The following is a 27,931-nucleotide window of genomic DNA, read 5'->3' on the forward strand; positions in this document are numbered from 1 at the left end:
CATAATTATATTTTCTATACTTTATTTATTTCAAATAAGTTTGTGATGTAAAAACAATGTTCTCGGTTCCTTATAAAAGGGGTCGTGACATTTTAGTACTTCTCTTTCTGTATTGTTTGATTTTGGAGCCACACACTCTTTTATTGCGGACATTTGTGTGAGAACCTTAGGGTTACCAGTGAGCGATCTAGGATGTGAATTGGTAGTATCGACACCAACTTTAAGTTTGATTAAGACTTCGACGGTTTGTGTTAGGTGCCCCATAGTAATTGAGGGACGAAAGTACAAAGTAAACCTTATTTGTATCCCAATGTCAGGGTTAGATGTAATCTTGGGTATGGATTGGCTAACTGCCAATCGTGTGCTAATCGATTGTGGCCGGAGGTGTTTAATCTTTCCTGAGCAACAAGGCTGTGTGGAATTAATTTCTACTCGCCAAGTAGAAACATCCTTAGGTGAGGGAGTATCTTGTTTTATTTTGTTGGGAGTTATGAATGAAGAAGTGGAGCAAAGCCTTCAGTCAATACCAGTAGTACGGGAATTCCCTGAGATTTTCCCAGAGGATATTCCTGGAATACCTCCACGTAGAGAGGTGGAGTTTGCTATAGATTTGATTCCTAAAGCTGAGCCAGTGTCTGTAGCACCTTACAGAATGGCGCCGAAAGAGTTTATGGAACTTAAGGAGCAGATTGAGGATCTAATGCGGAAACAGATGATTAGGCCGAGTGTATCACCTTGGGGAGCACCAGTTCTCTTAGTGAAAAAGAAGGACGACAGTTCTAGATTATGTGTTGATTATCGCAAGTTAAATAAGTTGACAATTAAGAATAAGTACCCGTTGCTGCGAATCGATAATTTGATGGACCAGCTGAGAGGTGCTAAGGTATTCTCTAAGATTGATTTGAAGTCTGGGTACCATCAGATTCGAGTGAAGGATGAAGATATTCCTAAGACTGCTTTCCGCACTAGATATGGCCACTATGAATATATAGTGATGCCTTTTGGAGTCACAAATGCTCCAGCTGTGTTATGAACTACATGAATTGGATCTTTAGACCTTTCCTGGATCGATTTGTGGTAGTCTTTATTGATGATATTTTGATTTATTCTAGTTTGTCAGAGGAACATGCAGAGCATTTGAGGACTGTACTTAGTATTTTAAGGGAAAAACAGTTGTATGCTAAATTGTCTAAGTGTGAGTTTTGGCTAGAGGAAGTGAAGTTCCTTGGTCATGTTATTTCAGCTAAAGGAATTGCAGTTGATACTTCCAAAGTTGAAGCGGTGTTGCAGTGGAAAAGGCCTAAGACAGCCACAGAGATTCGTAGTTTTGTGGGCCTAGCAGGCTACTATCGGAGATTTATAGAGGGATTTGCGAAGATAACTGCACCATTAACACGATTAACTCGCCGTGATCAACCCTTTGTATGGACTGAGGAATGTGAACAAAGCTTTAATGAGTTGAAGCAGAGATCAACTTCCTCGTCGGTGTTGATTCTTCCTGATACTAATCGACCGTTCGAGGTGTACTGTGATGCTTCCCATCAAGGATTGGGATGTGTGTTAATGCAGGATAAGAGAGTAGTAGCTTATGCATCTCGCCAATTGCGAACTCATGAGCGAAATTACCCGATTCACGACCTTGAGTTAGCTGCTGTAGTCTTTGCTCTGAAGGTGTGGCGGCACTATCTTTATGGAGCTCAGTTTGATGTGTATAGTGATCACAAGAGTCTGAAGTATTTATTTGATCAGCGAGAGTTAAATATGAGGCAGAGACGTTGGGTGGAATTCCTTAAAATTATTATTTTCAGCTCCAATACCATCCAGGAAAAGCTAACGTGGTGGCCGATGCATTAAGTAGGAATGTGGTTCAGGCATTTTCCTTAAGAATTAGTGAAACTCTTTTGGTAGAACAATTCCAAGACCTGAACATACATGTAGACTTATCACCTGAAAAGATTAGTTGTAGCCGAATTGTGGTGACTAATAATTTCTTACAGGAAATTAAAGACAAACAACTGTGGGATCCGATGTTATGTCGGATTGTATTTCTCTTAGGGACAGATAAAGCAAAGGGTTTTAGTAAAGGTACTGATGGTATTCTTAAATGCCAAGGTCGAGTTTGTGTCCCTAGAGATACTGAATTAAAGAGAGCAATTCTAGAAGAAAGACATAAGGGTAGTCTCAACATTCATCCTGGTGTTACCAAGATGTATCGAGATTTAAAGCAGATGTTTTGGTGGCCAGGCATGAAGTGAGAGATAGCTGAATTTGTTAAAGCTTGTTTAACTTGCCAGAAGGCAAAGGCGGAGCACCAGAGCCCTCCAGGAGAGTTGCAGACGATGGAAATTCCAGAGTGGAAGTGGGACCATGTGACTATGGACTTTGTGTCCCATCTACCTAGAACAGTTAAAAATCATGATGCCGTATGGGTCATAGTTGATAAACTAACCAAGAGTGCGCATTTCTTGCCAATTAACATGACCTTTAGCTTGGAGAAATTAGCAGAATTTTACATTAGAGAGATTGTCAGGTTACACGGAGTACCTTCTAGTATTATCTCTAATAGGGATCCTCGATTCACTTCCCAGTTTTGGCAGAGTTTCCAAGAAGCTATGGGCACACAGTTGAGGTTGAGTTCTGCATATCATCCGCAGACAGATGGTCAATCTGAGCGTACTATTCAGACCTTAGAGGACTTATTGCGGACTTGTATTGTAGAGCAGAAGAGTAATTGGGAGGATATGCTTCCTTTGGTAGAATTCACTTATAATAATAGCTACCATTCGAGTATAGATATGGCACCATTTGAAGCTCTGTATGGTAAAAGGTGTAGAACCCCTATCTGTTGGTTCCAAGATAGAGTACATTTGATGGTTGGACCTGAAATGCTGCAAGAAACTAAGGAGAAAGTTGAACTTATTAGAGAAAAGCTGAGAGCTACCCAGAGTCGACAGAAATCTTATGCTGACCGACGCAGAAGACCTCTAGAATTTGAGGTTGGTGATCACGTATTCTTGAGAGTATCACGCACTACAGGTGTGGGGCGAGCTTTAAAAGCCAAGAAGTTAACACCTAAGTTCATAGGACCGTATCAGATATTACATCGTAGAGGACCAGTAGCCTATGAATTAGCGTTACCACCTCAGTTGTCAGGACTACATAATGTTTTCCATGTGTCACAGCTAAGAAAGTATGTTTCGGATTCATCTCATGTAATCGAGCCTGATGTTGTGGAGTTACGAGATGATTTGTCTATCGAGGTCCCAGCTGCTCGTATCGAGGAAACTAGAGTTAAGGAACTTAGAGACAAATCTATTCGGTTAGTATAAGTTGTTTGGGACCCAGTAACTGGTGATGCCACATGGGAGTTAGAGGAAAGAATGAGAAAGTTGTACCCTCATCTTTTCTCTGAGTGATGAAATTTTCGAGGACGAAAATTTATTTTCGGGGGGAGAATTGTCAGGCCTGTGATTTATTATTGAGTAATCTATAATATTTTATACTTGTTAAATGTTAATTGAATGATTAATTTGGTATTGGAATAGATTTAGATGGAGTTTGAAATTATTATATATAAAACAAAAGTGAACAGTACCGTATGAACAGTGTCAGATGAACAGTAAAATCACCTATGAACAGTGCAAACCGCGTACAAACCGTGTTGCCGGCGTGAACAGTAAGGCGGTGAACAATGTTTCCGGTGATGAACAGTAAATTCCGGCGGTGAACAGTAAATTTCAAAAATTCTCTATAAAAAGGGGGCTTCACACGAAATTTTCATTTCTTCACCCCTATCCAAGGTTCTCAAAGGTTCTAAGGCCAAATACCACCATTTCTCTCATACTAAACCTTTCTAAACTTAGATTTCTTGCCAGATCTGAGATTTTACGTCTATTCTGAGGGATTTAAAGTAAGTTTCTTTAAGTTTGAAGCTAGATTTACCGTTCGTTTCTCTTCTTCTTCTCTTTCTCATAGAAGTTCATGGTGTTCTTAGGAGAAACTCCGTTCTAAAGCCAAATCTTCGGTGAATCTTGCTATAAAACAAGTAATATTCGGTAGATCTAGTGTGAATCGTCATTCTGAGGTAAGGGGAATTTACTTTAACCTACGAACTACGTTTGAACGGTTTAATATGCTATTTCAAGATGTTTTAATATGATTTTGTCAGATCTATTGAATAAAAGCTATTTTCTAAGCTGTAACTGCTGTTAATTGATTTAAAATGCTGAGATTTTGGCTGATCTACTATAAACCTGCTGTAGTTGAGCTGTTAAAATAATTTTAGCAGTGTGCATCATGCTGAGATATATGTTTTGCATCATTATAGAGCCGAGTTATATGTTTAGGTGGGTAGACGTGTAACGGTAAGTTCATGCTAAGCTGCTGTGCTGTGCTGTCTGGATCCAGATACCGGAATGGGTCGCTCCCGGACCGGCTCGGTTCCTTCTGGATTACTTAGGCTGTGAAACCAGCTGGAAACCGTTTTCATGCTGTGCATTAGATGGGCTGGAAATGTATGGGATTATTGCTGTGAGAAATATTTTGCTCTAAATATATGATTTTATTTTCTTTTTGTAAGCTCACCCTTGCATTTCTTTCTATGTCGTTGTGTGCGTGTGTACTGCGATGATCGTACGGTGGTACGTGAGCAGATGTAGCAGGTGTTGCATCTACTTCACAGGCTGCGGGGCCAGTGGAGAAATGATAGAAGCTGAAGTCGAGTAATATTGCATCTAAGTCCTTTTTCCTTATATTTTAAGACCTCATGTAGAGGGAGTTACGTAGTATAATTTTGGGTATTTTTGAATATTATGAACTAAATGTAATATTATGTTGTTCTGTTGGATATTTGTTGTAAGAAACTCTGTTTTATTTTGAATGAGAAGAGAATTTCATAATTATATTTTCTATACTTTATTTATTTCAAATAAGTTTGTGATGTAGAAACAATGTTCTCGGTTCCTTATAAAAGGGGTCGTGACAAAAGTAATCACTCCAACAAAGTTCCTCCAAGGACCAAGTGAAAGTAATTACTTCCAACATTGAAAGTAATCACTTTATAGCCATTTCTAAGAGGCAAGTCTGAGCGTGTTTACTCTCATCATTGATAGTGAACACTACTAAGAGCATTGCAGAGAAGTGAAACTACGCGTAATCATTTTCACCATCCATAGTAATTACACACAAGCTTATCTGACTAATGAAGTTGCGCGTGTTTACTCCTAGTAGTCATAGTAACTACACGCTTTATGTGTAATCACTTTCACTAGTGAAAGTGATCACTCCAGAGAGGAAGAAATGCAATTGACATGTGCATAACCACTTTCACTACTCATGGTGGTTACTTCAAGAAGCGTTACCTTTACTATAAATGGATTTTCACTTATAGGATAGAGATCTTTTTGCCATTTTATTTGTACTTTCCTATTACACACTTTGCAGAGTATTAGGTCAAAACTTTGGGTGGCTATCAAGAGTTTATTTTTAGGATTCTTTGTTCTTCTTTCTTTCACTTACTTCAATTTTTCTTGGTATTTGTTGAATATTATTCCTTTGTAATGTTGAACCCCATCTACATGGATAGCTAATTTTTACTTACTAATTACTCGTAAGTTCATAATGGTTTTTGAAATCTTGATGTGATTATCAATATGAATTTTCTTCTCATTGAATTTCATTTCCCCTAATTTCTTGAGATTTGAGTTAAGAATTGGATGGAAATTGTTGCTTAATCAATCTAAATTTCTTTCTTAACAAGGGTTTCAAAACCCAGTTATCCTAGATTGGGTCCTAAGTTTGCTTAATTCTAAGGATAAAAAATTAGAGCTCATGTGATTTGCTTAATTTTGCATGAGTTTAGGGTTAATTGATACTTGTTATAATTAACTAAATTCTAGGAAGAGATAAGTTACTAAATTTTAGTGGATTTATGATTGAACTAGTATGGATAAGCTGGGGATTAATACATTTTATTAATTGATTTTCTCAATTTAAATTTTCACTTGAATGTTTGATAACCTAAAAGTTATAACCCCTCCCCTCTCACTTTTATTTTCTGAACTTAATGCACATCTCGTATCCAATGTTCACAAGAGGATGACTTAGGTTAATTCAACCTAGTACTACATTAATTTTACTTGTATTTTGATAGAGGTAACGACAATCTTTTTATCAGTTTCTCAAATGTCGATTTTTAGCCAAAGCAGTATCTCTTTCATTCACTCTCATGCTCATTTCTCTACTAGCAGCATCAAAACATGCCTGAACTTTTGCACAATGTTTACGTTTAAACATTATTTTATCAACTACTTTTTCATATTCTTATCTTTTTTCACTTCTCTCCCTTTTTAAAGCAGCATAGGTATGGTTAGATTTCAAAAGTTCTTGCTTCATATAGACATTTTTATAGTCATTCTTTGTAATCTTTAACTAACATGATTGCTTATTATTTAATTATTTTAATCTTTTCCTTTAGTATAGTACTTATTTTAAAAACTTTTATGAAATGAAATTTTATTTGTATTATATTTAGGTGTATTTTGTTTTATATCTAAAATAATATTATTGAGTATTCATATTTTCTATTTAATAAATCATATTTTCCATTTTTTATTATATTATTCATGATATTATAATTCTTGATATTTAGATGATATTGTTAAATTTTAAATTTTAATTTTGTTTACGCAAAAATATATCCAAACAAAATTGAGTATTTACGACAATAATCAAAGGTTAGCACTATGATGGTTTTTATCAACTATAAAACTTTTTATGCATAAGAAATTAATATTTGCTATACAACAGAAGTTATAGAACCTATAACAGATTGTAGGAAATATAGTGAGAACATTTAAATTTAATTATCAAAGGAAAACTCCAACAGTTATCAATTTGTATAGCCTACAAAATTTTTCCCATAACAGGATTACTACCATTTGTATTAATTAGAACATAAATCACCAACCGTTTTGGTTACTAGGCATTTTTTTTTGTTAGTGATTCAATTTGATTAAAATGCTAATTAATCATGTTATATAAATATCAGATTGTTTGAAAAGTTTGAGTTTGATCTTTTTTCTACTTTATATATACTCACTATCTTTCATTTAATAATATAATCTTACATTATCTTTTCTATTGATAATTTGTTCAGTAAATTGACCCAATTTAGGTTCCGAGCTTGTGTAAGGGTACAATTAGAGTTGACAAAAAGGATTTTATGTCCCATTCGGGTGGCCCATTGTACGTGGTGGACCCTAGCAACTTGGGGCAAAATAAATAAATAAATAATTAGATTCAATTCAAGCTTACAAAAGTGATGCTTAAGCTTAAGCAAGCTCAAATTTGTTTGGGCTTTTATTTAAGTGTTTGTGAACCTAACTTGTATCAAGTTAAAAGAACTTTGATTTAATTTGGCAAAATCAGAAGTTTAAACCCTATATATTATAGTGTGAATTTAGGCCAAGACAACCATTTTGTTAGCTTTAGGAGCTCTCAATAAATAACAATAAACAAAATTCTGAACACCAACTGCATTTTTCAACTAACAGGTTCAAGCACGAGTAAGTAATAGGAGAAAAAAATTAAAAATTGTATATAGGTAACACAACTAGGGAAAGAAAAAAAAAAAAGTAAGATACAACAAATAAGGCGTAGCTTCTACTTCTACATCTTCCCACTCATTCTCTCCCTTCGATATATCCCTTCACCTAGATTGTTTGCCTTGTGTTTTCTTTCCATATTTATATATTTGCATTTTTACTCACATGGCAATCTCGTAATAATCACCCTCCCTTTCTTTGTGTTGATGGCTATTCTTTACTGAGCACTTTGTTTTTGAATGTTCCAAGACAAAAGATTGCATAAAAGTTGTGTTTCCATCCATAAGACCAAATGTTAACCTAAGATTTTTTTATGACTAAATAAACTCTCAAATTAGTCTCTCATGTAGTAATAATTGTGCATATCAATCCTTTACTTATTTAAATTGGCCTGCTAGTCTTTTAACACATTAGTTTGTCATGTTACTAAGTTTTTGCCATTAACAAACACATGAAAAATGTTAAGTTTTAACACTAAGTGACACTTAAATGTTAGAACGAAATCATTGTACACATCCACACTCTCTCTCTTGGTACATGGTGCAAGTTATGGAGGCTCACAGTTCTCTGGTGATCTCTAAAGGTTGAGTGTTCCTGTAATAAATACTTCAAAGTCTAAGTTAATAGAAATTTGGCCAGAGTAAGGGTATAGGATTATGAGATAGTATGTCTTAGCCAAAGAGTTCCTCTCATATATATATATATATCATAAAGTTATAGTTCTCAAATAGTGGAAATATGCTTATGTAACTATTGGTGTTCAGGATTGCCACCAAATTTGAGATAAGCCTAAGTCAGTGGGTTATTTGAGATGGTTAGGTAGTCTATGAACAACATAAAGTTTATGGCTGCGGTCAGTGGCGAGTTTTCCAAATCGAGTATTTGACTCCAAATCAGTTGTCCCCGAGCTTGGTCTTACTATGAAGTGGGAAGGTGGAGGTGAGAGTGAGGAGGTTGAGTTCCCTTGATTGTCTAATTAGAAGAAATATGTAATTAATCGGTTAGGGTACTTTTAGGGTGGTTGGCCCAAGTTGAAAGTGTGGAGGGCAATTTGGTAGTGTCATGTTTGGGGTGTGTGGTCGTTCAAATATTAAGGAGTCACTTGAATGTTTCATGTGTATAGTTCATGTTTGAATTTTAGGAGACAATTAGAGTGACAAGGCGTGACATGTCACCAAACCGTTGGCATAGCCATCTTTGTGTCACGTGCGTATTAAATGCGCAATCATGGTTTGATGTTAGCATTCTGTGGACCTGGGAAGTTATATTTGTGTTCTTTCTTTTTATCTTCAAGAAATACAACTATTAGCTTTTCTTTTGGAATCCTAATTTTCTTCTCCTTTGAATTTGTAGCCATTACCGTTTGGTTTCTTCCTTCTTTAAGGTGGGTGTTTATCTTCCATTATTGATGGTATCTTTTATCTTATTAGTGATTTTTTTAATCCATTTTCTTCTGTTTTTTCTTCTTCCTTTACACATTCTATTTTTTCTTCATGCTATCACCAACATTCCTTCTTCCTTGATTTCATCATTGTGAGCTTTGTCTCCATTTTTTCTATTTTTTGAGTTAGTGTTGACTAACTTTGGTATAATTCATTATTATTCTCATGAGCTTTAAAGTTTTTCAAATTTGAAACAAGGTAATTGTACCAACAGAGCCAAACTACGTCAAAATGCAGCAAAAGGAGGCGGCAATTAAGAAAAAATAATATTTTTTCTTAACTACTTGTTTCAAAAAACAAAGTTGGTCTTAGAGGGTGAATGAAAATTTTCTTAAACCAAAACAGCACAAGTATATTTTCAAATACTAAATTGTATATTCTCCACTTGGTAAAGGAAAATTTCAACCCCCACAGCTTTCTCTTATATGTAAATCTTTCCAGCTAGTTTTTCTTTCTAAATTTTCACATGAAGCTATCAAATTTTCTAATAGACGGACAATGGCAGTTGCTAAAGCGAGCAATCATATAATTAGTAATGGCAATATATTTAAAATTTAAGTAGATATACAAATGAGCCTTAAAAGTGACATTTTGTCTTTGATCCTTAAAAGTTTACTTTATACAATATAGTCTCCAAATGTGTAAAGTTACATTTCGGTCCTTTCCTTACAAAAATTTATGCAGTGAGTAAAATATGTGCAAAATTAAGATTTTAAAAATAAAATTATGCAGTGACAGTTGCGAAGACCAATTGTGAAATAACATATTAAAGAACTATATTATAAAAGACAACTTACAAGGATTAAAAGTAAACTAAGTGCTGCTGTCAAGGAGTAATTTGTGTATTTACTCATGAAATAGAAGCAAGACACAAGAGACAAGACTTCGATCTTCTACTTTCACTCATAAATTTTTAGAAACAGGAATTCGGTCAGATACAACCATCAAATTCAACGGCATGAGGAACTTGTCTTCAACTCAACGTATAAGTGATTCATTGACACAACAAATTACTCATGCGACTCGGAAGAATGACAAAAGATGTTTGTGACAGTCTACACAATCAATTTGCCACTCCAACTTAGAATCATATATGTAAACTGAATCATCATATTGAAAAGAAAAGAAAAAGAGAAAAAGAACTTGACAAGCACTAGAAATAAATAGCTAAAGGACTAATATAACAAGAAGCTCGTCTTAGAAATCTGCAAAGGCAGCAAAAAGATCACCATTGATGTAATCATTGTCGACCAAGCTGACCAAGAAGTAGCTGCTCCCCACCTGTGACACAAATAGAAAGAATTATCAAAGCTCTACAAAACAGCAAAAAACAAAAAAACACAGCACTCCCATCAAATACGTAGTATTTCTGTTTAAGGCAGCGTGCAAGGTTTTACAGGAACGTAGCTTTAAAAACCAACCTCTTCAACCAATTTCCTGGATGCATCACCCTCAGGGTACAAGCTTGCCCATCCTCTTGACCAAATTTCAAATGCCTCATCCTTCCATACATTGAAGCTGATGGGATCTACAATGGTTGGTTGTATTATCTCCTTAGCTGGGAAGACACCCCATGTCACAGCATTCACATCACTTTGACTCACATTAGATCTCCACCTCCCATCTTTATTCACAGCCATATAAGTTAGAGACATTCGATCCTTGCATTTATCAACAAGTGCATCCAGTTTTTCCTTAGAGCAGAAGAACTCCACATATGCCTTCTGATAAACGTACCCACCAGGTCCACCCCAGCCTAGGCCACATACCAAAACAAAGGATTTAGCATATCTCATATCCACCAAAAGATGGACAAGAATACCAACAGTAATAAATTGCACTGGACATTGTCTTCAGGAAAATCCCAATATAAATTATGTATCCCTATTTTGTTTTCAGTACTCTTCAATCTTCATTATTCATTTTACAAGAAAGTGAAGTCCATATGAAGTGGTATAGCCAGACCTAATTCAATACTGTTGATTCAAAAAAAAAAAAAAAAAAAAAACTCATTTAAAATAGTCAGCTTAAAGTAGTTTAGGCAATCAACAAAATGAATTTAAAAGCCTATGCATCACATTTAAAATAGTGTAATTTTATACCAACAAAAAATAAATTGAAAAAAAAAAAAAGTAGCTGTAAGTTAACCATTAGCATAGCCATCAGATTTGGCAGACCAGTATTGACGAACCAACAAAACACAAGGAAAAACAATTGGAATGGAATTACAAAACAAAAGAAACTATAGAGACAAATAACAAATTGCCCACTAGCGGTTGTATTGTATCCCAAATTGAGGCACCTTTCTAACTTGTGGTTATTCATTAGCATAGACCAGCTGATTACCAGACAGGTATGCAGGAAGCTGAACGTTGGGATAAATGGCTTTAATAACAATTAAAAATTCTGGATTAGATGCTTTGAATTTAGATTTACTTTTATGGAATTCCTTATTTAATCCAAGTCACATGATTCAATATTCAGGTAATTGAAGACAAGGTGCAAATCAAACAGCCAGTGTTAAGGGTTAACATGTCTACTAATCATTGGCAAGAATATTTCAAACCAACGATACCCCACTGAAAGACCAAAGCAAAGGCGGTCCACCTAACTGTAAAACCTTTAAACTAGTGGTAAGTAATAGATAGAAAAGTAAAAATTATCAAAGTCTAGAGTTTGGGGAAGGAATTGAAATCATGCCATGACATTTACCATTATTAATGACCACGAGATATGGTATTAGAAATAAATCATGTTTAACTCAACCCCAAAAGCTAGTAGAAGATTACCTAGGTCTTTTAAGGAATATTTTGACTATATTCTTAGGCTTAGATATCTTGGCAGTTGGCATGCACCACTCATACCCAGATTTGACATCTAGAGCATAAAGTTTATAAGATTGGACATCTATGGGTAGCCTAATAACAAGACTAGATAGGCTCTAACAATATACTAGAAATGGATGTGGTTGGGCCTAACTCAACCCCTGTAAGCTATCTCAAAGGGAGATAATTGCCCGAGTCTTGTATGGAATACTCTGGCCATTTTCTAAATATTGCAGGATATCTTAACAATATGCATAAATCAGGACAGGAGGGGGAATGCTTCCTACATCACGCCATACATTTGACCATACCAATTGTTCAAGACATAACTGTGGCTATCTATAGTTACATCCTGCTACAATTACCTAGCACTTGCTTCTAACTTATTCCAAAATGTAATGTTTAGAAATATTCAACGATCTAACTTGTATCACAAAGTTAGGCCATCTATCTATAGCTAGAACAAATAAGAATGCTCTAATCTTATGTCCAGAAAATATCATGCATGGATAAAATCAACTTCTTTTACACTCACCTACAGTAGGAGAATCTGACTTTTCCCCATTGACAGCTGGCTGGCTATTGATGGTGAGGAATCCCTTGGTGTTAATCTTCTCCAACTGCTCATTTATGATCTTTGTCTCTGGCTGAAGACCATCAAGTTCTGACCAAGGATTGCTTCTCAGCTTTCCAAGGCAATACAGTCTAAATCTCTGATATGTAATAAAAGGCATAAATTTAGTTGACATGTAAGAATACTCCAGCAACATCCCAAGTACAGTAACTCTACCTCATAAATATCTTCAACACTTCGCAAGGGAACTGCCCATTCTTCAGTAAGCTTCTTGTCCCGTGAACGTGGCCGCATAAACTGCAGAAAGAAATGATCAATTATAGCAGCAGCAGAATTAGAAGACTTGGCAATTTCTAAAGCTCCAACGTAGAGTTTAATTTTTCTTCCTTCTTTTATTTTCCTTATCTTTTATTCCATTTACTAATTAGATTGTGCATACAGCCTTCCTTTTAATATTATTCTATTCATTTTTTCCAAAAGTATAGAGTATATACAGCCTCCTATCACAATAAAAAATATGCCACCCAAACCCGTTTTCATTGTAGGGCACCAATAGCATTCATATTAAGCCCAAGGTTTTTTAATGGGGATCCACAATATTGCAGTGTTGGAGGTTTCCACAATCACATCACAATCAAAATAGCAGCTGTGTCAACCAAATTTGTCCACAACTTTCACAATTTCAGCAATCTCTCAACACAATTTAGAACCTTGATATTAACCTATTTATTGTAGGAGAATGCAGATTTTACACATATAACATCCATCACTACACTGACTACTATATTTTTACATTGTTTTAGTTTCTGCATCTTAAAAGTAGATTGCTCTGTCTACAATGCAATAAAATGCATTAAAACGAATGTTTCAAATCACAGAAGTATAATGCATTTAAATAATTAAAATAACTACAATCATTCATTTTATTTATTTTGCCTACACTGGTAATCACTGAAATCTTGTTAACAATTTATTTCAGATAAATGTTCTATTATTTAAATAGTTGATTTTCTGCCAATAGGTATGGAGTTTAAAATCATCAGTTAAAGAAAATAAAAGAGGAAAATACACAAATTTAAATCACTAAGTAACCATGTGCACCTGATAATCAGTTAATGCACCATATGATGGGTTACAAGAATCACCCCAACGCCCATGTGGGTATTGATCCCATCCTATGGTCCTTGAGATGTAGCTTTTTGGACGATTTGCCCTATGATAGTTGCATAAAGAAATAAGAAATCGTTCAAACACAAACACCCTTCTTATATTTTGCAACAAGACAAGGCTATTGTAAAGGCAACATACCAAAAGATTGGACGGACATCTTCTCTAACACGGAAGACATTTGTTGGGCGTCGCCAAGGTAAGGACCTAGAAATTTTGGCCTCTTCAATTAAGCCAAGGTTCTGCCAGCAATAACATTAATATCAACTTCAAATTTCAATGAAGTCTTTCAAAAATAACATTAAAAATATACATATCACAAGCCAGAATATCACATGAAATAGGAGACAACCATTAGTATTGCTAATGCTGATTTCTCCATATTTAGTGTATAAAGATGCACTGTCTTAATTCCATGAGCTAAAATCTTTTTACACATTTCAGTTCCCAGGTGAATTCCATAAGCCTTGACAGCTTCTTCATTGTCCTTGATAGGCTCTAAAGCAGCAATAATATCAGCTGGTATCTAGATTATGTCATTGAAAATGAAACATTATATTAGAGTCCATGACACTTGACTAATATAACAAATTGGTAAAAAGCAAATGCATGTGACTAAACAGAGATATATTGTGTGAAAACTTTCATTACGAACTTATGTATTATTTCAAGCACTGACTGGAAATGATCGTCAATTGAATATTATTAACACATATAAGATATAAGATTTCCAAAGGTAGCAGTTATATTATTTCTCCACCGTCATTATCCAAGTATCAGATAGTCCACCTAGTGGAAGGTTATTCTATCAACTGAAAACAAACATCAAAAACCTCTTCAAAAAATGATATATCAAAATCATATTCATAGGGATTAAAGTACTACTCCTCTACTCTTTCAGCATTTTCCTAAACCTTAACTGATAGCTTTATGCATGAGCAGAGTGCAGAATAGATATCAACGCATGTTGGGTTAAGGCTCTAGTAGTTAACAATAAAATTTGCATACTATCAATCTAATTATAAATTTTTACCTGAAAATGCAACCTCTATACACTTGTTGCCGTTTGATTTTTATTAATATTCTCATGTTCCAAAGGGCACAATCGATATTTTTCTTCCAGCATACATGGAGACAAAGATAATATTCAACATCCAAATAATTTTGTATGCATTCTAACCCCCCACCCCCAACCCTGTTCCTAAGAGGTCCTTGACATTATTAAACTTAAACATTTAGAATATTTAATACTAGGTCTATACAATTTTTTTTCTTACCTTTGTTTTACAAAAACCAGTCATGCGGAGAAAGCCCTTGTAATTATTGATGGGCATAATTCCAGGTATAATAGGACAAGTTATTCCAATTTGGCGGCAGTCATTCACAAATTTGAGGAATATATCCGTATCATAAAATAACTGGGTGACAATCAGCTCTGCTCCAGTATCAACCTATAGAAAGAACATAAACTCAGAAAATGAGGTTAAAAAAGAGGCAGAAAGACAAAGAAAAAATTCCTTGCAAAATGACCCTTCTTGGCCCTCCCTTCCTTGCAAAGCCAAATTTATCAATAAATGCAGCATTTCTCATCAATATTTTTTTTCCTATTTGTTTAAGGATTCTAATCACGGATTAAAAGAACTCCCTAAAATTATGTTCTAGAACTAATAATGAATAAAACTTTTACACATAAAGTAGGTGGATTCTAATTAAGTGACAAGACCTTGCTCTTCAGGTAAGCAAGATCATTTTGATAACCTTCCAGTGTAGCCACCCCATCACTTCCTATAACATCTGGATGCGCCTCTGAAGAAAAAGAAAATAAATTATATGAGCAAATGATGGTGGCACAACAAACAGAAAGCGCCCAAGAGAAAGTGATAAAAATAATGATAATAAAAAGCAAGAAACCTGGATAACCAGCGACTGTAATGCCAAAATAGTCACCATATTTGGCTTTGATATGTTTCACCTGCAAAAACATCAGCAGCCATAAATTAGGACTCAAGACCAGGCAAGTGGCCAAACAACATCAACAGCTAGTATCAAATTTTCTGAAACTAAGCTTAAATGAGAATGTTAAGATGGATGTGAGCCACATGAGAAAAGAATTGTAAGAAGTAATTATAAATGATGAGATATTGGAGTAGCACGTACTGAAGAGAAAATGACAAAAAATTGATTAAGGTGAAGCAAGCCATTGGAGACAAATTGCAAGAAGTAACTATAAATGACAAGATATTAGAGTAGCACCTATTGAGGAGTAGATGACAAAAAATTGATTAAGGTAATGCAAAGCAATCCATTGGAGACAAATTGCACAGAGTAGAGAGAGAGAGAGAGAGAAAGAGATTGGTGAATTGCATGGTTTTTAGCCCTATGAAGATGGGTAGAGAGACCTAGAAGATCTATGGAGGAAATTAGTAAAAGAAATTCCTTGGTAAATAATATCTTTAAGAATTTGACTTTTAACTGAGCTCAATGAGGTTGTATGATTCATGAAGCCAACCTCACCTAATGAGATAAGGCTTTGTGATTGTTATTCTAAGCTTGAAGTTCTACCATCACAATGAATGCAGTATAATGTTCCATAACTAACCAGAAAATGTTGTCTAAGTATTTGAAAGTTTGATTAGAAAAAGCTATATGATTCTTTGTATTTTCAGGTATATTTCCAATGTTGGGAGCTGTAGTGATATAAAAATATTTCCCAACGCAAATAAAAACATCTCCTCACCGAGAGGAAACAGCATCTGTTTCCAGGAAGTCATTTGGCATAACAAATGAGACACTGAATAGTTAAAAGAAAGTCAGTCTGTCTACAATTAAACAAAAATACTTTCGACAAATATAGGTTAAACAAAATTCTACTCACAAAGTCCTTCCATTCTCAAAAAGATATATGAAGTACAAGAACTACATACTTGCTCAGAGGTGAAAATTAAAATTATAAAATTGACAAAGAGAGAATTGGAGATGAGATACCAGGTCGCGTGCGCAAGCAAAGCCACCTTCGACCTGGACAAATTTGTCCTGACCATGTGGAGGATCACCTCGAAGAGCAAGCACATTTTGAAGGCCATTGGACTTGATGGTCTGGAGAGCATGGTCAATCTTCTCAATAGGCATGTTGGTGCAGGTTAAGTGCATCATGGTCTCCACACAGATAATGTTCTGCATCTTGTTGGCAATTTCCAATGTTAGATCAGCCGTTGACCCTCCAGCACCCCAAGTGATGTCACAAAATGAAGGATTGTGAGCCACCATGCGCTCCATTCTCTCAAATAGATTATCCACCCCATCTTCAGTCTTTGGCGGGAAGAACTCAAATGAGAACACCACCCTGTTTGAATCAGTCGCTGCTGCTTCCCGTATCTTCTCTATCACCTTCATCTTTTATCCCTGTGCCCACCAACCAACCAACCAAAGCACTAGATCAGCTAGATCCAACAATTAACTACTCAATTCACTTTCCAACCACATCAAGGTTAGGTTAATATATATAATTCGTTAGCAAATTCAAAGTGCCTGTAGATCTCAGCCCAAAAGCAATAATTATGCAGAGAGTTGTAGGTTAAGGTTCTAGATCGGATTTATGAACTGCAAATAAACGATACCATTAACAATGGCCTGAAATTAAAAAGAGGTAAAAACGCAACACAACGCAACGCAACACTTGAAAGGACTCACTGACTATAAGACCAATCAATAATTAACCTGAAATGAACGAATGAGAGGAATACAAGGAGATGTGGTACCTTTATGAGGTAAAGTGAGGTAGGAAGAGATACTGATGCAGAGAGCAAGGCGCTCAATGTAATGTGGAGACCCGTATTCTGGTTATTTATAGACGAGAGACGGAGGTAGATCTCGAGGATGGTTGGTTGGTGGCTACCAGCTCCCTGTTCAAATTTTCTCCCTGTCATAATATATATTTTTTTATTTTCATTTCACAATTTTAGCGCTTATAGTTCAGCTTAAGCATTTATTTGGTTTTGTTTATATTCAAGTAATTAATTAATAAAATTTCACTTAAAAGAAATATTATTATAGTTTTATTGTAATAATTTTTTAAATTTTAATAAAATTTTATTATAATAATAAATACTTTTTTCATTAAAATATTTTATTATTAATTTTAAAGTTGAGTTTAATATTTTTTATTTTTATCATAAAAATTGTTTGAATACAAAAATAGACACTAATAATTTTTTATATATATTTTATGGTATTTTTTAAAAAATTATATACAATGTTACGCATAATATAAATTTTAATAGTTTAAATATTAGAGCTGATGGTAACAACTGGGGCAATTATTTTCCACTTAAATAAATTATAAATCATGGAACAAAAAGTTGGAGATATTTCTATTTTCATCGCTTTAATTAAAATGGGTTCAGCTAGCACTGTCTTTGAAATAAAATTTGAAGCGTTATCAAAAGTGATTAAAATAATAATATTAAAATTAAAGGAAAAAAAAAACATCCACAAGTGTGTTTAGACTATTTACGAAAAAGATCCGAATAAAACTTTTTTATTTCTTTAAATTGTAATTTCATAATTATTTATATCAATTACTGTATTTTTTTATTTTAATGTTAAATTAATATTTACTTACATTTGTTTTAACTTTTATAAAAGATTAATTTTTACTTATTAAAAAACTATTGATTGCTGACTCAAAAAAGTAAAAACTTGCATAAATAACTAAATTATACGGATGAATATAAAAGAAAAGGATCAAAATTTATTCATGTTTTAAATAAATTTAATTATTGTATAATATATCAATATCTATAGTGGTGTAAAAGTAATTCTCTCGTCAGGTTAGCTTTTTTTCTAATAACAATATTATTGTATTAAATAAAAATACAAAATAATATTTGATGCATAGTGACTTGTCGAGATGGGTGCCTCGTTAACACTGGGGTCTTCAGGTGTTAGTTGACAATAACTTTTAAGTTGTGAGCTAGTTCTAGGGAAGGTGTTTTTTAATATTCAAATTAGTAAAAATTTGGTTAGGGTGAAAATATATTAGTGCATAGACCTAATAACTATTTAATCCAAAAACACATATCTCATTGGCATTGATGGCTATATTTAGGTTTCTGATGTTAGTTTATCATAATTTCACGGCAATTCTTAATATGTGTGGATAATTATTTAAAAATAATCAAAATCATATATTTAACTCTAAATAACTTTAACTTCAAATTAAGATTATAAAATCTATCTTAATTTGCTATCTCTATTTTCAAATGATAACTTTTTAAAAGTACCTTCATAGCCTATAGTAAGGAGGAGTGATCTCAAAATTAAAGGCTATGCTATATGTTTCAAATCTCATATAAAATATATTCCTATAATTTTATTTTAATTGACAAGGGAAAAATTAATTATAGAAAGTAAGAAAAATAATAATCCTTATACTTTTCCTTAAAAAATGTTTTGACTTGCATCATTAATTTAATATCTAATTAGTGGTGTGTCTAATTATTTAGACAAAAATAAGTAATAACCATATTTTTTTAATTTATTAATTTTACTAATATTTTTTACATGTATTACAGGTATTTTATAATTATCAGGAAACATGTAGATCAATTAGTAGATAATTATTTTGACTTAAATTGTGGTCTCTAATTCAAATATCAATGAATGCAATTATATTAAATATTTGGAGAATGAGTTTTGTCTTCTAGTTATTAGAGTACTTTAAATGGTTCTTCAAGACAATATAAAATTGCTCTTTAAATCTTTCTTAGTGCAATTATATTATCAACTTTGTAATGATGATTAGAAGAGTTTGGAAAAGATAAGTAAAGGTGATGAGAGAGAAGATAAAGAAAAAGAAATTTATGACACTGATATATAATTATTTTCTAAAATAACTTTAAAGAGCATTTTATACATGAAATCACTCTACAAGTAAAGATTATAGAACAATTATATTATTCTACTTTAGAAGGTGACTGCTCCAAAAGGTTTAAAATGGTGCAGTAATTGTACATTTTTATGTATAGTGTTGATAGTGTCTTCTTTAGGAAAAAATATAACTCAATTTAAAAGTGATAAGAGTAAATTTGAAGTAAAGAAAAAGGAAAAAATAGAAAGTTGAATTTAGTTATAAAAAGAATGACACACAATAAAAATTTTTTTACATGAGTTTAGGACAAATGGGCACTTAATGAGCCTAATGTTGCACCACATAATAATAATAATGACCAATCATAAAAATCAAAAAAATTGAAGACACCTAAATGTTTCACTATGAATAAAATAAAACATCAATTAAAGAATTTTATCCTAAATGTTACAACTAACTATTTTTCAAAATTTTAAATATATAGTTTCTACTTCCTATTTTCCTAAACACTAACACCCAAGTTGTCATTGCAAAAGTAAAAGAAATTACAATACATTATCCAATTACAAAAATTTTAGTGTTTCAAGTTTTAAATTTTTATTTTTTCAACCAATATTCATCTTTCAATATTTTCATATGTCAACCATTATATCTTATAAGTCTTCAACAACAATACTACTATTTTCTAATTTCACCCAATAAAAGTGTCAACAATGTTGGCCACTTTGCACAATAAAAAAAAATCACATTAAATTATTGAAAGAAAAAATATAGACTATTTTAAAAATAAATATTAATGTAAATACATTATCCTATAATTAGGACACCCATAGAATAAATCTACTAAGATTTGTAATTGTTTTTTGTATTCTCATCATAGTTTTCAAATCATAAAAATAAATTTTTCACCTACCGTTTGTGAAATACGCACTCATGTATCTAGGAGATAAACTTATACTATAGCTTAATAATGATAGAGTTTATTTTCACTCCTAACCATCTGATTCCACTATTAGATATGAGTCGTTTAATTATGATAGATATTATAACAAATAAGATATGAGAGAAGATAATAGATTAAAATTTATAGAAAAGAATAAAGTAAAGTTAATAATGCTTGTCTATAATAATATGACATCATATTCAATATCTTATATAAAATAAAGTGTCAACAAAAACTTGATGTGTAAAGTACACAGTTAGATATTAATAATAGTTCATTATAATAACTAATATAAAAATTATTTTACTAAGTTAAAGACTAAAATGATTATTTAATCATTTATTAGTTGTATTGAAATATAGAAATAAAATTAATGATTTAATTAATATTGACCAGATAATTGGTTTTTAAACATTTAAAAAATAAATATAAGCTTATTATTTAAAATAAATTCTAATAGTTAATATTAATTATCTTAGAAAGATTAAATATTTTGTTATCACTATATGTATCATATCTATATATTTTTTCCTAATATTAGTGATTTTTTAAATAAATATTAGTAATTATTGGTGCAATAAAAGCCTATTTCAAGTGGTTGTAAGTTTGTGATTATTGAATGTTAAATGTAATTTTTTGAAAAAATATGTTTGAATAAAATGGAGCTTAATTTATTATGTAATTTTAAAACACTTTTTTTCCCTTTTTAAAAGTAGTTTTAAGACTCGTTTGAGGTGTCTCTGAATATAAAATTTAAACAAAATATGTTTCACAAAATGGAGTTGAATTGACTTTTAACTTAATCTTGAATCACTTCTACTTTAATTCTAAAAAAAAATAAATTAGTTTTTAATTGTAATTCATTCAATTCCTTTTATTCATGAAAAATAATTGTATATTATTATTGTCACCATCAACCATACTCATTCATCACTTCTATTATCCTTACTCTGGCTACAAGCTATCACTACTATTTTTATCACTATAATCATCACTGCCAATTAACTATTATTGTCATGACTATCTTCCTTTCTCCACTAACATTATCAGTTGTCACTTGTTACCATTGTTACTGCTACCATTTTAATTATATTCACCATAACTATTATTATTAATATTAATATATTATCACTACTACTATTTCATTATTAATTTATTACTAATCATCAACTATCATTGTTACTATTATTAGTTATTATCATTATTTTCAATACCATCATTATTATCATCAATCATTATTATTTCACTATCATTATCATTGTTGCCACCTTCCAACCAAATAAGTCTGAGGTTCTATGTGACATGCATATAAAACTATGTTAAAAATGAAATACAAAATGTTGAAAATGAAATTATGAAACTAAGGACTATTTTTAGTTCTTAAAAGTTTTATAACTTAAAAATAAAAACCATTTTGAATAGGTAATTATATTTTATTTGTAAAAATAAATCGTTCAGTCACTTATCAATCATCATTGACATTTTTGCTATCATCATTACCTCTAATCATCTTCAATAAATTACCTTTGTCATCATCAATGTTACTACCATTATATCAATCACTATCATCATTTTAGTCACAAAATTATTATTATTATTATTAAAATGTCTCACATCAACTAAAAATATAGTTAAAAATATAACGCTCTAATAACTTTCTTTCAATAAGTTAACTTTTTAGAGTGAGTAAGGTCTAGTTTTCTAATACAATATGAGAGCTTGATTTTAAAATACTTGAAGCATAAAATATAAATAAAAAAAAGATAAAATAATAAATTAGTAGCATCTAAAAAACTTCAAGAAAAGATGCATAAACACAAACAATACAAAATGAAAAAAAAGAAAAAAAAAACTTGTAACATATACCTAAACTTAAAAGAAAAAATACAAGTTAAAATGCAAGCCACAAAGGCCTATGAGTGTTAGATAATATAATACAATAATAACTAGAGTCTAAATTGTCAAGACACTAAGTTAAAAGTTAAAGCCACAACTTAGTTAAAGTAAGTTGAATTTTAGAAAAAGTGCTAGATAATAAAATGTAATAGTGCCATGAGTCTAAATTGTTAAGGCATTTTAAACAAAAAAATTATTTAAGTTTTAAATTACTTTTTTCCACACTCTTAAATTTAGCTCATTCTCAATTTTAATATAGTATAAAAGTATATTCAGTTTGAATATTATGTTACTCAAAAAGAAATATAATTTTACAAAAATTTTATGTATTAAATGTGAGTCCTAAATATAATAATTTTTAATAATTATTATTAGTATTACTACTATTATCGTCACTTCTTTCTTTATTATCATACCCATCGTTCTTTAGTGTAGTCATTACTATTAATTATTATTGTCACTACGGCTATTTAGCCACCATTATAACTATTTTATATAATTTATATTTAAATTTGATAATATAAAATCAAAATATTTAAATCAAAATTATAAAAAAAATATTTTTAAATTCTTAAATTTATTACAACTACTTTAAATAAGCCTCAATTTTATTCCATTACTCAAACTCATTCAATCTCAATTATATTGTTACGTGATAACTAAAATGATATTATTGGTGATTTTCTTTTCAGTGTTATTAGTTTAAGACCGGTGACAGGTACTGTGGCAGCAATTGTTGGCAAGAATTATTGTAGATAGGGGATACTCAATTGTCGACAAAAGGCTTTCAGTACGCAATTCATAAATTCAAAATAAAGACTACTATTATCTTCTTCTTCTTCTTTTTGTTATTTGCTTTCTTTTAACATCGAGAGTTTCTCATTGCTAAAGCAAAATCTCATTTTCTTTGTTACGGTTTATGTTAAAGCTGACTGCTGTCAAATACCAAATTGTTTTTTCTTTTAATTTAGGTAGTCGCTGCCTTGGTTGGTGGCTTAAGTTGGTAAAGACTTAGTGGGGTGGGCCAGTAACTTGCGCGGTAGGTGGGAACTTCCTATTGTCTTGTTGAAACTTGAAACCACGTATTCTCTAAAGTTTCAATTATTATTATTATTATCGTTTGAATATTGCATGTTTAAGTTTTTATTTTTCAAAAATTCAAATTAGTAATATCTATTTTATTGAAACTTGTTGTTTTCATTTATTCTATTATATATTTGAGAAAGGTGATATTTTTGTTACTTTTTGAATGAGAGGGTACAGTATCTTTTTATCATGTCGGTGCATTAATAACATTTGTATAAAATATAATTAAGTCATAAATGAGTTGGAAATGATGGTATTATATTTTTTAATTGCAAAAAATATTTTTTAATGTTTACTTTATAAATTTAAAAAATATAAGATTAAATAGAAAATAAGCAAAATAAATAGAAAACAAAGAAAGTGAATAATTTTTTAAAAGTACTGTTCACAACTAGAAAAAATTGTATTAGCTACTAACATGACATCTTTTCTTTTAGTAACCTAAAATTTTGAACTTTTTATTTTTCTTTTTTTATATTTCATTTTCCTTTTTATTTTATTTTTCTGTTCAAGTTCTGCTTAGTTACTTGTCTTATTTTATTCACTACTATTGTTATTAGCATGAAATGAATAACTCTTGGATGAAATGTATTGATAATATTATCTCTCAAATTTGTTCTTAACTTAAGTTGTGTTTTTGGTTGAACATTGAAAAATGTTACAATTTTCTCTTAGCTAATATTTCAACATTAGTATGAAAATTCGGATTATGTGAACTTTATTAATCAATAAATAAATTACAGATAAGATTTTATGTTATTTGTTATTTAAAATAAAAGTCATGTTGACTATTAGAATATATTTGTTTTAGTCCTATCTTTTAAAAATGATTTGTTAGTGATTTTTACTTATCAATAATTTCTGTTTTTGGTTTGTTTTATATATATCTTACTCTATATTTGAATAAAATGTCTTATGAAGTTATATCTCTTCATCCGTCTTTCTTTACTCTTTACATTTTATATTCATCAATATAAATAAAAACAATAAATTGGTCTCCTATTTTTGAGAAATATGTGAGTTGAAAGAAATACTAATGGAGGGAGAATCACATTACACAACAGGTCCATCACCAATATTTGATGGTGAGGAGTATGAGTCATGGGCTGCCAGAATGATCAGTCATCTTGAAGTATTGGATCTTTGGGAGGCAATAGAAGAAAACTATAATGTTCCTGAATCACCTAAAAATCCAACGTTGGTTCAGATGAGGTATCACAAAAATAGAAAGACAAAAAGGCTAAAGCCAAAAATTGCATTTTCTCTGCGGTGTCAAAAATTATTTTTACAAGAATTATGAACTTTAAGTCTGCCAAAGAGATTTGAGATTATCTCAAATTTAAATATCAAGGTTGTGAAAGAACCAAAGGCATGCAAGTGCTCAATTGGGTAGAGAATTCGAGATGCAAAGCATGAAGAAGACAAAAATAATTAAAGGATATGTTGACCGACTATTAAGTGTAGCAAATAAAGTGCAACTTCTCGAGAAGGACTTTTCTAATGAAAGAATAGTGTAAAAATTTTTGGTTATTGTACATAACAAATATGAATCGAAGATATTAGCATTGCAGGAATAAAAGACCTATCAGCCATCACCTTAGAAAATTTGATAAATGCTTTACAAGCACAAGAGCATAGAAGAATAATGAGACAAGAAGAGGTGGTACAAGGTGCTTTTCATACAAAGGCATAAAACTCAAAAGGTGGTAAAGACAAGAAGAACAACAAATGGAAATACAAAAAACTAGAAGGCTCCAACAAGCAGCAAGATGTGACTTTTCCTCCTTGTTCATATTGCAAAAAGACAAACCATCCTCAGAAAAAATGTTGATGGAGGCCAAATGTCAAGTGTAAAAATGCAGTAATATGGGACAAATAGAGCAAATTTGCAAGTCTAAACTAGAGGAGGTATAGGTGACTACAAAGGAACAAAAAGACGAGCAACTTTTTGTAGCAACATACTTTACTACAAGCAATAGTTTCAGTAACTCATGGCTAATAGATAGCGATTGCATAAACCATATGACCAATTATCAGAAACTCTTTAAAAAGATGGATAAAAACATTGTTTCCAAAGTAAAAATTAGAAATGGTGATTTCATCTAAGTCAAGAAAAAATGAATTGTTGCTATTAAAAGCTTAACAGGTCTAAAATATATCTCTGATATTTTATATGTGCCTGATATTGACCAAAATTTGCTCAGTGTTGTACTTGTAGAAAAGGGCTTCAAAGTCATATTTGAAGACAATTGATGCTTGATCAAAGATGCAAAAGGAAAAGACGTATTCAAGGTGAAAATGGAAGCTAAAAGATATGCTTTAAATCTAATAAAGGAGGAGCAAATAACTTTTTCAAATACAACCACCAATGCTGAACTATGGCACAAAAGACTTGGACATTTTCACCTTGCTAGACTCTTATACATGTAAAAACATGCCTTGGTGAAAGGTGTCTCAATGCTTAAAGATAAGTTGGCTAATTGTGTGGCTTGCTAATATGATAAGCTAGTTAGAAAACCATTTCCTCAATTAACTTAAAGAGCAACTCAAAAGTTGTAGCTGGTACACATAGATGTTGGGTGACCTCGAATAGTGTCATTTTTAAATTGTAATAAACACTATATTACATTTATTGATGATTATACCACATATTGTTGGGTTTATTTCTTTAAATTCAAGATTGAAGTTGCTAATATTTTCTAGAAATATAAAGCATTGGTGGAGAATCAAAGTGGTAGTAAATTGCAAACAATAAGATCTAACAATGGAAAGGAATACAGAAATGATATTTTTGATAAATTTTGTGAAGAAGCTGGCATAGAGCACCAACTTACTGTACCTTATACCTCACAACAGAATTGTGTAAGTGAGAAAAAGAATAGAAATGTCATGGAGATGACAAAGTGTATGTTGTATGAAAAGGAGTTGCCAAAGAAGTTGTGAGCAAAGGTTGCAAACACTTTTGTATTCTTGTTGAATAGACTTCCAACTAGAGTCTTGAACTAAAAAAACTCCAATTAAAGGCTAGGTTGGGTACAAACTAGATTTACACAATCTAAAAATCTTTGATTGTGTTTCTTTCTCTTATGTTCCACAGGTTAAAAGGAATAAACTTGATAAGAAGGCAGAACTCAAAATTTTCATTGGATACAACAACATCTTCAAAGATTGTAAAATTTTTCAACCACAAAATGGAAAAATTCTTGTAAGTAGAGATGTCAAATTTATGGAAGATCAACAATGGAGTTCAAAGGAGCCAATAAATAAGCAATTGCTAGAAACCCCACAATTCTTTGAAGATAGTGTAGATGACATTCCTATTAGAAGTACAAGGTCATTGTCTGAGGTTTATCAAAAGAGTAATTTGGTTGTCTTAGAACCTGCAAAATTTGAAGAAGTCAAGAAGGAGGAAAAGTGGATAAATGCAATGAAGGAAAAACTGAAGATGTTCTGAAAAAAAAAATGACACTTGGGAGCTAGTGAAGAGACCTCAACATAAACAACCTATAGGGGTTAAATGAGTTTATAGAACTAAAGTCAATTTAGATGGTTCTCTAAATAAATACAAGGCCAAGTTGGTGATAAAAGGCTATGCTCGGAGTGAATTTTTCAAAAATATTTGCTCCTGTCGTATGCTTTGATACAATTAGAATGCTACTTACCTTTGTTGCGTACAAAGGGTGAAAAGTTGATCATTTAGATGTAAAATTTGTTTTCCTAAATGGTTACTTGCAAAAGGAGATTTATGTAGAGTAACTTGACAGATTTCTAATCAAAGGAAAGGAAGAGAAAGTTTACAAGTTGAAGAATGTCTTATATGGTCTTAGGCCTAGTACAGCAGGATAAATGATCATCTTCAAGATCTTAGATTTATCAAAAGTTTAAGTGAAGCTGCATTATATGTGAAACTGGTAGATGAAAATTTAATCATTATTGTTGTCTATGTTGACGATTTGCTTGTGACAGGAAGTGATGAGAAACTCATAAAGAAGTTTAAAGCTAAAATGCTCAAAGTGTTTAAAATGACAGATCTTGACTTGATGAGTTTCTTTTTGAGAATGGAGGTGAAATAAGATCATGGTAAAATCTTCATTTACCAAAAGAACTATGCCAAGGAAATATTAAAAAAGTTTCATGTGGAGGATTGCAAAAGCACTACATCTCCAATGAACTAAAATGAAAAGTTTAGTAAGGATGATAGAGCTGATAAAATTGATGAAAAACATTATAGAAGCTTGATTGATTGCTTAATATATCTTTTCCCTCCCCCAACTCCACCTCTTCCTCCTTCCCACAATCCCCTCTGCCTTCCTCCATTCCCACTCTTCTCTCTCCCCTTCCCTACACCCCTTTCTAGCACCATCCAAGTTATTGATTCTCTTATCACCACCATTATTGACATTACATAATGAAATGTTAGGTTCAATTTTCACATTTATTTCCTCAATTACTTAAAAGTATGACCTTTCAACATTTACCTCATTATTATGAAACACGAAGCCATCATATATATCTTTAACATCTT

The 27,931-nt window shown here is 31.8% G+C and overlaps 1 protein-coding gene across 3 annotated transcripts; it reads right to left on the minus strand.

The window, feature by feature from the left end:
- Positions 1 to 9,802: 9,802 nt before the first annotated feature.
- Positions 9,803 to 17,524, minus strand: LOC113872084 (probable methylenetetrahydrofolate reductase). 3 transcript variants are annotated; one of them, XM_027509335.1, is made up of 12 exons: positions 17,330 to 17,524; positions 16,598 to 17,014; positions 15,524 to 15,584; positions 15,336 to 15,418; positions 14,890 to 15,063; positions 13,965 to 14,138; positions 13,754 to 13,854; positions 13,547 to 13,658; positions 12,662 to 12,742; positions 12,407 to 12,584; positions 10,468 to 10,802; positions 9,803 to 10,327 (listed from the first exon to the last, which is right to left on the minus strand). In XM_027509335.1, the coding sequence occupies exons 2-12, from the start codon at positions 17,003 to 17,005 to the stop codon at positions 10,244 to 10,246; spliced, it is 1,791 nt and encodes a 596-aa protein (XP_027365136.1). In that variant the 5' UTR covers positions 17,006 to 17,014; positions 17,330 to 17,524; the 3' UTR covers positions 9,803 to 10,243. The 3 variants fall into 3 exon arrangements, with proteins under 3 accessions (XP_027365136.1, XP_027365137.1, XP_027365138.1); XM_027509336.1 differs by having other exon boundaries at positions 17,371 to 17,516; XM_027509337.1 differs by having other exon boundaries at positions 16,598 to 17,212; positions 17,371 to 17,425.
- Positions 17,525 to 27,931: the final 10,407 nt, after the last annotated feature.

Source organism: Abrus precatorius, unplaced genomic scaffold, assembly GCF_003935025.1.
Source record: "Abrus precatorius isolate BTA unplaced genomic scaffold, Abrus_2018 Scaffold7, whole genome shotgun sequence".
Taxonomy (NCBI): domain Eukaryota; kingdom Viridiplantae; phylum Streptophyta; class Magnoliopsida; order Fabales; family Fabaceae; genus Abrus; species Abrus precatorius.